At 40.8% G+C, this 13,074-nt stretch overlaps 1 protein-coding gene across 1 annotated transcript; it reads left to right on the plus strand.

The window, feature by feature from the left end:
* Positions 1 to 3,340: 3,340 nt before the first annotated feature.
* On the plus strand, positions 3,341 to 13,037 carry LOC102546830 (protein FAM104A-like). Its single transcript, XM_087601199.1, has 3 exons — positions 3,341 to 3,468; positions 3,769 to 3,868; positions 12,740 to 13,037. Exons 1-3 carry the CDS (start codon positions 3,440 to 3,442, stop codon positions 12,974 to 12,976), a joined length of 366 nt encoding a protein of 121 aa, XP_087457325.1. The 5' UTR covers positions 3,341 to 3,439; the 3' UTR covers positions 12,977 to 13,037.
* Positions 13,038 to 13,074: the final 37 nt, after the last annotated feature.

Consider the following 13,074-nt stretch of genomic DNA (forward strand, 5'->3'; position numbering starts at 1 on the left):
AGACAAAGTTTGGGGCAGAGACTGAAGGAATGGTCATTCAGAACCTGCCCCTCCTGGGAATCCAGCATATATATGCCACCAAACCCAGACAATATTGCTGATGCCAAGAAGTGCTTGATATCTCTGTCTCCTGGGAGGTTCTTCCAGAGCATGACAAATACAGAGGCAGATGCTCACAGCCATCCATTGATTGTGAGAACAAGGTCCTCAGTGGAGGAGTTAGAGAAATATTTGAAGGAGCTGAATGGGTTTGCAACCCCATAAGAGCAACACGAACCAACCAGAGCTCCCAGGGACTAAACCATCATCCAAAGAGTACACATGAACAGACCCATGGCTTCAGCTTCGTGTGTAGCAGAGGATGGCCTTGTTGGGCATCAATGAGAGGAGAAGCCCTTGGTCCTGTCAAGGCTGGAACCTCTACTGTACGGGAATGTCAGGGCAGGGAGTTGAGAAGGGGTGGATGGTTCAGTGGGGGAACAACCTCATAGACGATGGGATAACGGGAATGGAATAGTGGGTTTATGTCCTAGAAACAGGGAAAGGGGATAACATTTGAAATGTAAATAAATAAATAAAACCTAATCAATAAAAACAAAAAGAAAAAAAAAGAAGCTTTGAATTCTCTCCCCTAAATAGAATATCTAAATCATGAGTTTGCCACTTCCAAGTCTCAGGGATTATAGGGAAGAAGGGATGGAAATCTTATAAAAGTCTGAGGTGGTGGGATCTTTGTAGTGAAAATTCATTTCCTGAACAATGCAGAACTGTTGCCCACATGAACTCAGCAGTAGCTGTGACTGCATGCAAAACACCTACACAAGATTACACCATGAAATATCTCAGGACAGACTGGGAAGCAGTTCATGAATGTACACCCCTAGCTGAGGAACTATTAGCAATTAATGGTTATTGGGGAAGAATTCAATTTCTTTAGGGAGTTGGCTTCTGAGAGGAAACCCATGCTCCAGTAGATGTTCTTAAACCCATGCACATACAACCAGGCTTACATGTATTCAGAGGTATGTGGAAAAATGCATGATGTTGGGAGAGAAAGTTGGAAGGAGGAAGAAGAAAATTTGATGGTAGATTTTATCAAATCAAATTATATACATGTGTGAAATTATTGAAAGGTAAAACTCTTTAAAAGCTCTTGGCACCAAGCCAGATGATCTGATTTCAAACAGATCCCATGTGGTACAAGTTAAAAAAGTTGTTTTTCTACAACTAGTTGTATCCTGACTACCATATATAGTCCATAATATGTATCTACATGAAGACACACAGAGAAAGAATATGTTAATAATTTTTGAAGTTTATTGAAAAATACATTAGTTTTTTCATTCAATGCTCTTTTCAAAATTCATTTATTCACTTTACAACCCAATACCTGGAATTCCTCTTCTCCCAGTACCTCCCTCATGCAATTTCTGTCCCATCCCACTTTCCTCTGGGTGTCCCTCCACCACTAACACAACACCTTCCCCTCCCTGCACATCCTTTCCCACTGAGGTCAGATAAAGCTGTTACAGAACCCACAGGCAGACATGAAACAGGCTCAGGAGCAGCTCCTGCTCCAGTTATTGGGGGACCCACATGAAGACTAAGCTGCTTATCTGCTACAAATGTGCACGGGGCCTAGGTCTAGCCTGTGATCACTCTTTGGTGATTTAATCTCTGGGAGCTCCCAAAGGTACAGGTTAGTTGACTCTGGTGGTCCTCCTATGGAGTCTCTGTCCTCTTCGGGTCCCTCAAACACCTGCCAACTCCTCCATAAGACTCCTCGAGCCCCATCTACTGTTTGATTGTGAGTCTTTGCATCTCTTTCCATTGGTTTCTTGGAGCCTCTCAGAGGACAGTTATGCTAGGTTCCTGTCTGCAAGTATAACCAAGTATCAGTAATAGTGTCAGGGATTGGCTCTTGCCCATGGGATGGATTTCAATTTGAGGCAGTTATTGGTTGGCCATTCCCTCTGTCTCTGCTCTCTCTTTGTCCCTGTACATCTTGTAGGCAGGAAAAAAATTGGTTGAAGGTTTTCTGAGTGGGTTAGTGTCCTTATCCCTCCACTGGAATAATGCAGAACTACCTGGCTACCGGAAGTGGTCACTTCAGGATCCATATCTCCCACTGCTAGAAGTTTCAGCTAGAGTCAGTCCCACAGACCCTCTGGAGACTCTTACAAGCCCAGGTCTCTGGCAAATCCTAGTGATTGCTGCCACAACCCCCTGCTCACCTTCCTTCCCATTCCTTTGCTCTCCTTATATATTGTTGCTCCCTCCCCACCCTGCTCCCCACACTGTTTCCTCTTCCACTCTGTTTCCTCTTCCTTCCATTGACCTCTGATATCTAATTTGTTTCCCCTTTGGAGAAATATTCAACCATCTTCCCTTGGGCCTGCCAGCTTATTTGGCTTCTTTGGTTCTATTGATTATATCATGGCTATCCTGTATGTTATGGGTAATTGTAGACAAGATCACTTCACAGAATAACTTATGTTGAAAGAATTTATCAAATTACAAATATCTTTTATATATACATGTAGATAAAGCTATGTGAAATGGGTCTGCTTCACATTAATACATAGCAAAAGACACACAGAATAAACTTTAACAAAATAACACAAGAAACAAATGTCCTGAATAATTTTATGCATATAATGTTTGTACAATGAGGACATTATATGATTTAGAGGTGGAGTACTTTACTATTTTTCACATCTAGAAATATTTCTCTGTTAAATATTTGCATTAAATAAGTGCAAAAAAGCTTTGTTAATATTGTGATTCAGTTAATTTAGTTCACTGTAAAGAGATAAGTCAGGAAAAAATTGGGAATGTCACACTCAATAGATCTAGCCAATAGTGTGTGTAAACACCTATTTAGGTATAAATTCTCATATATATATATATATATATATATGTTATTTTGAGACAGTTTAATTTTAAAAATTTTGATATAAATGGTACACCTGACCATGAAACATTTTCTCAGACAATAAAGCAAGACTGAAGACTACTGAAAATAATTAAGCTCCAAGAAATATATGATTAAAAAGAACTAGTAACTATCATTAATTAAATAGCTGGTATGAACAGCCATGTAATAAAAGAAAAGAATATTTAAGAATAATATTCTAAAATAGCTCAAACTAATTATTTCTGAAAACCAGAATGGGAGTAAAGGTATACTGAAATGAAGCATTAAAACACTTTTTAGACATAGTTTCAAGGAAGTAGTCAGCCATAGTGTGATGTTGGCAGTCAGGTGACATAACAATTGTTGCTATAGCAACATGAGTAGTATGAATGTACAGAGAAGTATCTGCTCAGTGTTTCTAGCCACTGGCCAAGGGGGCAGAAGCAGAGGTAGACTCTAGAAGTTGCACATACCTTGAGAGCTGCCATATGGCAGCACGTACAGTCTATTAAACTGGAGTGGATGAAGACTAAGATAATGGGCCTGGTCAGGTAGACTTTTAACATTTGACCCAAAATTCTTTGTTTCTCATTTGAGGCAGTGGTTGAAATTGAGATGTTTATTTGGGGGAAATTGAAGTTGGGCTTTGAGGTACACATAGACTTCCTGTTTGACATGTTTCCTCCACTGCCTAGTGCCACCTGCTGCAGAATGTGAGTCCATCAGAGTAGTACTGACTGGTACTTTCATAGACAAGACTTTAGATTTCAGTATTGGCACAGGGCTGTAAAGTAAGTATCAAGATCAGTTAGTGAATCGCATATGTCCCTCTCCCTTTGAAAACTTTTCAGGAAACGAGGACCAGATGACAACGAGGATGAAAACCACCATCCCCCTCATTCTAAGAGAACAAGGAAGGACCAGGCCCTACAGGATCCTCGTGCTATGGAGGTAGGTACTATGGCCATATAACTGATGCTTCTGACTCACTGCTCACAAGTGCTGTATTCATTTCCATCCCCACAATGACAAGGGAACCTTCCCAGATGTCCTCATGAAAGCCTTCTCATGGGCTGTAGTGGCTCAGAGCCAGAGCAGGGCTTTAAGTGTTGTCTCAAGCATGGTGTGACTGTTCAGTAGAACACAGAGAGGGTTGACAAGGAGGCTTTCCTAAGCACAATCAGGGGGGACTGAGTCACAGAAATTTCTCCACTGCACAAATGGGGCAGAAAATCACACCCTACCTGATATGGTTAGGACAGATATAAACTTGAAAAACAGAGCACTATGATAGTAGCTAGCTACAATGTCCTTCCTGTTCCTCACTGGAAAAAACTGAAAGCAAACTGGGGGTGTGTGAAGGCATTTTGGAAAGCTTTAGTGATGCTGTGCTGAAGAGCTGGCACTTCAACTCTTGCAGTCTTAACATGAATAGCTAATATTGGGTAGTTATAACAGCCGGCTTTGAATGGAAGAATAACATGGTGAGGAGGGAGCATTATAAAGCCTTTCTGGACATGTCTCACCAGGTAATGAGTAAGTATGGCTCACTTTTACCTTTCTTGAGAAAGAGAAAAAAGGTTTATTAACATGTACCATTCCTCCCTCTAGGACATGAACACAGGTAGGTTTTGGATAATATGTACCTAGATTCTGGGTGCTAGGCCTAACTCAGCAATGAATTTGGGCTCTTGAGCAATATAATGTCCTGTTGCATACAGTCACCAAAGTACAAATACTGGCCTTATTTTTCAAGATCAGCATCTTTAGACAGTTGCATGTAAATGCGCTCCCTGGGTGAAAGGTATGAGAGATGGTGGTCCAAAACAGAAGCTTGGAAATGTCTGTGTGTGTCTATATTGCTGATAAAGAACAATGGCTTCCTAAATTTCCCCCCAATTACTGAGTAGAACAGACCATGGAGAGTGTAAGGCAAGGGTGTAGATTATACTAGTACAGATACCACACCCTTACTCTGCTATTGATCACATGTCCTCATGCTCAAGTTCCAAGGAAGAAACAGCAACAAGACAAATGAGAGAAATAATTGAGGGTCTCACATATACTTCAGTTAGGCTTCTGTGCATGCTCATTTCCACCAAATGTTGGGTTAATAGACATTTGTTAGTCAACAAGGTAAGTTCAGGTGTCTGAGAGAATGTTTGGTAAACTGCTTCATTTCTTTTTGGTGTTGGTGGTTTGTAGCCTTGCTGGTGGGCTTAACCATCAGCCTGATGGGACGTCGAACAGCCTGAGAGAAGAGTTTCATTTTAATAATATTTTTTATTTTTTGAAATTTCCTGCAAGGCGTAGATACCATATGCCTTGATAATATCTATCTGCAGCCTCTCCTTGCAACTCTACACCAGCTGCCTCCCAACACCTGTCCTTCCAACCTTCATGTCCTTTTTATTATATACGAATGTTCCTATTTAAAGCACTGTGTTCACTTAGTGCTACTCAAGTGCCCAGAACTGTGGGGTCACTCACAGAGCCACAGGTCACTGACCTGTGGCCATTACACAGAGAGAAGTGACTCTTCTCCAGGAAACATCAGCTGTCAATAGTGCCTCAGCTAGAGATTTGGCCACCAGTCTCCTTCTGGGACATTTACATGCCTTGTTCAGGTCTTGTGCAGGCAACCACAACTGTGAGACATGCATCAGCCATACCATCACCAGAGGACAGCATTTCACAGTGTTCCTACCTGTAATCTGGCTCTGACATCCGTTCTATCTCTTAGTCAGCAGTGTTCCTGAGCCTTGTGGCAGGAGCAGGTGGATGGATATGTCCCATCTGTGGTTGAGCACTCACAGTTGTTTAGTGTAAAAACTTTGGAGAGTTATGTGTTTCTTCATTGACCACTATTCCTTGCAACTAAAAGTTTCTCTGATCTGTGTGGGGGAGAGCAATATAGATCCATGGATGTGAACATAAATATTTACAAGGCAATTTAACAACACAATCACTTAGCAGAAGAACAGTAAGTATCCCCCAGCACCATGCAGGAACTATGGACTCAGTAACAGTAGGGATAGACCATCTTTACAATGCCAGCCATCCACTTACTCATGTGGCACAGCCCTCAGATCCAATCAGGAGAACACTTGCTTAGCCACAGAAACAGAATTGCCAGTAGTACACCAGTGTACTCATCATGCCTGCCAGGACAGTATTATAGCATATAGGGTCCATCCATGGGTAAGACATGACATTTTCTCTCATGAGAGCCATCATAACACCTTCTGGGTACTGTGAACACTAGTTAGCTGGGAGTGTTTTATGATGAGTTCAAGACTGATTTCCCTAGGCCCACTAAGAAAACTGTGTAGTGTCTCAGCTACAGGGTCCAAGCCAGTGGCAATAGTCTGTATCCTTATGTCGCTGCTCCAACCAGAGGGAGCTAAATTGTTTCTGGTGCTGAAATTTTTGTTTATTGAGTTGTGGCTTCCAGGTATAAGTTTGTTCACCCACATACAGTATACCTGTTCATATTTTTTAAAAATAGTATGAATGACTTCATTTCCCAATCAGAACAGTTTCGTAAAGCTTTTTCATTCATTCTTAGTTTTGCTTAACATGGCCAAATTCAACCTCCTTTTCCCATTCCTACTTAAGCTTTTTGTTCTGGTTTTTTTCCCAGACAGGGATTTTCTATGTAGCACTGGCTGTCCTGGAACTCTTTGTAGATGAGGCTTCCTCTGCCTCCTGAGTGCTGGGAATAAAGGAAATTACCACCATCACCCAACCCCATTTAAACCTTCAGCCTCCAGTATTCCTTCACATTCTTTCTTGGCACCTGTGTTCCCTTGCCTCCTTCTTTCTATATTCTTTCCTTGTGGTAGAAGACCATAGGTTTTCATGCAGCTTCCTTCTGCATACATCATTTTGGTTGACCCTTACCTTAAGGCCACCTTTCCCATCACTCTACAAACTGCTTAACCTTTATGATACCAGGATTTCTCCTCTCTACTTGGATTTTACCGTGCTCTGCTCTTTCTACCATGTCATGCAAACTTCCTCTGCCAAATGGCCTCTTTCTACTTTCTTGGGTTCTACTGGGATTTTATGATAATCACAGAAAACATTTGAATCAATGTCCCATATTTGAGAGAAATCAATGTGGTGTTTGTCCTTAGGGTGACCTTACTTAAAGTTTTTCTCAGTTCAACTTATTGACTTTCAAATAGTCTTAGTGAGAAAAAATTTTTTTAATCAGATTAGAGTGTGTCTGTGGGGGTCATTTTGATTGTGAGTGCATTTAGAAAGACACAACCCATTGCAGATGGTGCCACTCCCTGTTCAAGGCATTCAGAATGCATAGGATAAAAAGAAAAGCAACTATAAGGAAACAAGAAAGGGAGCCAATAAGGATCGCTGTGCTGATTCTGTTTCTACCCTTGAGTGTAGGTGAGATGCTTTCAATGTTCTGCCTTGAGTTTCCTACAATAAGGTGAAAACCTGAAGCTGTAAGCCAATTAAAACTTTCTCCCCTTAGCTGTTCTTGCTTAGGGTATTTTATCACAGTAACAGAAATGAAATGAGTATGGAGTCATTTCTGTCACAACAGATGTCCTCATACGATCTGGAAGACAGAACTTCTGGAGGGCTCTGAGTCTTGACTATGAGTCAAAACCATGTCTCTGGTTGTATTGTGAAACCCTAAGCAAAGGGGTATCTTCTGAAATGACCGTAGAAGATACAGTTATTGAACTTGTGTATATGGGGACATGGAGCTTGCCAAATATGGCCTAATAGCTTGTAACCATATTAAGAAGTCTTGTCCATGGAGCATGCCAAAATATGGTAAGCAACCTCTTATTCAATTTCACATTAGAATATGAGTTGCTGACTGAAAATGAACAGGTCCACGTGTGTTGTACAAGTGAAGCCTACCTAATCATCTTTTGTTTGCTAGTTTGTTTAATTCCATTAACCCAGTTCAGACAGAGGATGTTATAAGACTTGTATCAGAGGTTGAATGTTTCCAATGAAAAACTGCTTAGAACTCAAGCTCTTGCCCAATTTCACCTTCTGGTCTTCAGAAAGCCTAGATGAGAACCCTACATATGCACGAAATCTCACATAAGAATGTCATTCATCCTTGGTTCTTTGCACAGTGGTAGTAATTCAACAGTCTGCTTCCTTGTCTGTAAGCGGGCATAGCCAATACATCATTTTGTTTCCTTTTCTAATTTTTCTTTTAAGGTGTAAGCTTTGTACTTGAGCAGGCATTCTGAAGAGATTTCTAAGAGCAGTCAGGACATGCTAAGAAACAGTTCTGTTGATGAAGATTTGTTCAGCCTGGAAGCATTTCAGGTCTTTATATTCTGAAACTCATGTGTAATAATGTGTAAGTCTTCATGTTATGAAGAGCACTGTAGGCAGTGAAAACATACACTTTTCAATCAAGCGATAAACAAATTACCAGTTGGTCATGCATTTTAACATTTCTTTAATTCAAGAATTCTTCCTGAACTTCATTCTCTTAGAACATTACAGAGTCTAGGCTTTATGACTGGGAGGACTATTGATTAAATTCAGATTGATTTTGAATCCAGAAAAAATTGCCATGGTGGGGTGTTGTAGACTGCTTTGAAGCATACTAAACACTCTTCCCAAGGTCTTGTTTCCAGCCACATAGTTTTTTCCTCCAATCCTCCTGTTGAGGTGAGGGGGAACTGAGTCTCAACAGAGATTTTCATTGGCATTGCAGCAGCATTGTTTGTTTAGTGACTTACAAAAAGAATCTTTCTTTGTCTATAAATCATTTGCTGTCCATGAGATGCAAAGTGAAGGTTTCAGCAAAATGAAATAGTGGTTTCCCATCTCAAGGTTTGAATAAGGATCACCTCTATAGGTCATGTATTTAAGTGCTTGATCCTCAGTTACTAAATCTGTTTGGGAAGGATTAGGAGGTGTGTGGTCTTGTTGGAGGACATGTATCATTGATGGTGGGCTTTGTGGTCTCAAAGGCCCTTGCCATACCATTCCTATTTAGGGCGCTTTCTCTGTCTCTCTCTGTCTCTCTGTCTCTCTCTGTGTCTCTGTCAGTCTCAGTCTCTGTCTCTGTCTCTCTCTCTCTCTCTGTCTGTCTGTCTCATGGTTGTGCCTCAAGTTCTAAACACTCAGTACCTGTTCAAGTGCCATACTTGCCTTTCTGCTGCTAAATATTCATCATAGTATTGTTAGTGTAACTACCCACCATGGTGGTCTTGGTGTTTAACTACCCATCGTGGTAGTCATGGTGTGTATCTATACTCTGCAAATATAGGCCTCAAATAAGCTCTTCTATAAGCTCCCTCTATCAAGGTGCACTCAAAATAATAGAAAGTAGCTAAGGCAACATAAAGGTACTTTTTCAGTCAATTATTCCTGCTGACGTGTACAAACTACACTTCAAAATTTCCAAACTACTTGAGTGATACAGACATTTCTGAGAAATCAGGGAGCATATTTTATATCAGTAAAACCACAACTTTATGGGCCTAGTTAGAAGAAATGAACCTGGAGACCCAATTTTATTAGTTCTTTGCTTTAGATTGATCTTTTTTTAATCTTTTATGGGATATTTTCTTTATCTACATTTGAAAAATTACCCCCTCCCAGTTTCACATCTGGAAACCCCTTATCCCATGCCCTACCCCTTGCCTCCATGAGGGTGCTCCCCCACCCACTCATCCCCTTCATCTCTCCTCCCTGCCCTGGCATTACCCTACACAGTGGAACCGAGCATTCACAGGGCCAAGGGACTCTCATCCTATTGATGCCCAACAAGGCCATCCTCTGCCACATGTGTGCCAGGAGCCCTGTGTTGCTTCAGGTGTCCTCTTTGGTTGGTGGTTTAGTCCCTGGGAGGTCTGTGGGGTTAGGTTAGTTGATATTATTGTTCTGCCTATGGGGTTGCAAACTCCCACACCTACTTCAGTCATTTCTCTAACTCCTCCATTGGGGACCTCTTTCTCAGTTCTAAGGTTGGCTGTGAGCATACACCTCTGTATTTGACAGGCTTTGATAGAGCCTCTCAGGCTCCTATCAGCATGTACCTCTTGACATCCACAATAGTGATTGAGTTTGACTGCATGTGGGATGAATCCCCATTGTGTGGCAGTTTATGAATGGCCTTTCCTTCAGTCTCTGCTCCACACTTTGTCTCTATATTTTCTTCTGTGCAAATTTTGTTCCCCCTTCTAAGAAAGACTGAAGCATTCACATTTTGGTCTTCCTTCTTCTTGAGCTTCATGTGATCTGTGAATTGTATCTTGTGTATTCCAAGATTTTGGGCTAACATCCACTTATCAGTGAGTGCATATGGGTGTTCTTTTGTGATTGGGTTACCTCACTCAGGATGATATTTTCTAGTTCCATCCATTTGCCTAAGGATTTCATGAAGTCATTGTTTTTAATAGCTGAGTAGTACTCCATTGTGTATATGCTGTGTGGGGGTTCCTGCTTCCCTGGATCCTGGGGTTCCCAGTTTCTCTGGGTGTTAGGGAAGTTGTTGTGGCCTCTTCACCTCTGATCCTGGGTGTGTTAGAGCACCAGGGCATCAGTCTTCCTCTGGGAGTTGTGGGAATGGGTGCAGAGCCAGGACAAGAGGTCTACTCAGGGCACTGGTTTAGACCAAAAGCAGATTAATTAAATTTATTACTCCTTTCTGTCTTTGTCTCTCACTTTTTTCTTCTTGTATGTCTTTCAGTTTGTCTATCTGTCTCTCTGTCTGCTTGTGTCCCTGCCATAAGCACATCTGCCTCTCTGTCTCTTTCTATTGGCAGGTTCTTGATACATAGCTGGGGTGGGCCTGGAACTCAGTATGTAATACAGACTGGCTTCTGGATCCTCTTATCTCAGCCTCCCACATGCTGCAAGCATAGGTATGTGCTCACATGCCCTGCAAGTAACTTATCTTATAAAAACAATTTTGTGATTGTGATCATCTCTATTCAAGATGCTGAAGTTGTAGAAATATCGATGAAAAATGCTTTAATAGTGATGTCTGTATACAACAGACTTACAATTGTTATGTTTCAATCAGATATTGGAGGCTTGCCATCCATTCTTTTCTTCTCAATGATTCTGAAGAATTTCTTTCTGGACTGTGAGGTTTCCTGTAAGATGTCACAGGCATAGTCTCAATTGATTGAATTTAAACTGACTCTCTTGCTAAAGAAGGGCATGTCCTTGACATTCTGATCTTCCTAATCCACCTGGCTTTATAAGAGTGCTGTTCAGTACCTGGTTCAAATTGCCCAGCACACCATCTTCAAAAGACAGAGTGCAAACCAAATATGCTGTCATTTGTGATGATTTCTCCCATGGCCATATTGATCAGAATAATCCAGAAATAAAAAACAAAACAAAAACCAAAAATGAAAAACAACCAACAGGAAATATATAAGGGAACCCAGAATGTATGCAACGTAGTTTTTTTCCCAATGTGATATCTTACATGGTCTTTAAGTATTTGTAAGTAAAACATATGGTAATAGTGCTTTTATGTAAAAATAAGTAAGTAAATAAATAAATGTAGTGCTACATGTAGAATTTTGCTGTAGGACTTATAAGGTTATTCATCCTCTAGTTTTCTTCTGAAACTACTTTCACATATGTAGGTAGCCCTTAAATCCACTGATACCCATTTCCCAGACTCACACATAGGTTCTTTGGCTTCAGTGTCTCTCATAGCCAGTCTCGGAATACATGAGTCTCATTGCATGAATACTGTTATTTGATACTTGTAGGTGATGTACTGAGCTGAGGAGATTAACATGACCTGAGAATGGTGTCATGTCTTTGATTCAGTCATTATTAAAGCTACCTTTGGGAACAATGAATATCGAAGTCATAAAAACTAATATTGTTCAATATTTTAATTAGATTGCATTCCTTGTGATCACATCCTCTTGCTTTGATAGTCCTCTGATGAAAGACGTTGATGTGTATGTAAGGATGAGTGTTTGTTCCTGTACCTAAAGATATGGAACCCAAGGTCCCAAGCATGCTAGGAAAGCATTTTAGCACTGACTTACACTCCTACTCAATAGAATTCCAGAATATGACTCTGTTTGGAGATCTCACATAATATGGCCAACATCACAGAATGAAGTTATTTCAAGAAAAGACACTTTTAAGAGCAAACAAAGAAACACATTATAGTAAGCCAACAAATTGGAGACCAATGGTTGTTTGTCATCAAAAATGCTGATGTCACTTACAACTTTTATTAAAAAATATCAGACATTTCAAGATATGAGAGGAGTCTTGAATTGCTGTAGGAGAAACATATCTGTCTGCTCTCATAGATAAGTATGGAAAGACCCCATTATTTGTAGGTAAGGGTGTGTGCCCATATGTGTGAATGGAGTATTTCCCATTGTTCATTTGCCACATGCACACTTGGAATTGCATTCCATCTTACTTGCTTGGTCCCAATCCCTATCTCATTCTGCCCAAGTGATTGCTGCTTGATCACAGAGGATGGGAACTTCCCCGATGCAGGTTATTGAAATGCATGGTATAAATTGGGCCAGCACATATGTGCAGGAATTTGGAGCAAGAAAGCCCCTGTTCAAACTTGTTCTCTGACACTTCCTAGGGACTGGTCTTTGGGCCCACTGGAGACCTATTTCCTCTTCTGTCAAATGGATGCTATTAAACCCCTCTTCACCAACAGGGCTGTTATCAGAAGGGAATGTACTGCCCATGTGATTGTACATTATGGACTGTGAAGTTTTTTGTAGACTGTGATGCCAGTATTCTTCAAGCTGCACAGGAAATGATGATAGCATCATAATAGTCATCCTCCTTCTGTCTTTCTTCCAGGCGACAAGCAGTGGAAATAGAAAGAACCAAACCAACATCAATAATCCCAACCATGAGAGAGTGCCCGAAAATGACGTAAATCAGAGCACTGCTAAATTAGACTCCAGTATCCCTGGGTTGTCCCAAAAGGAGGAGTATGAAGTCTGCCAAGACCAAGAATCTTACTCACACATTAACAACATCTTGAAGGAGGCTCATTTTTATAGCCTCCAAAAGAGAAGACATTCTCTGAGCTGAAGGCTTTGGCATTCTCCTTGTTGGTTAATATATTAAAAACCAACGGCATTCATGCAAAGCACTCTTGGCTTTGTCTATATTTTTTAGTTAAAGTTCAA

The sequence above is a fragment of the Rattus norvegicus genome, chromosome X, assembly GCF_021556685.1.
Source record: "Rattus norvegicus strain SHRSP/BbbUtx chromosome X, alternate assembly SHRSP_T2T, whole genome shotgun sequence".
NCBI lineage: Eukaryota > Metazoa > Chordata > Mammalia > Rodentia > Muridae > Rattus > Rattus norvegicus.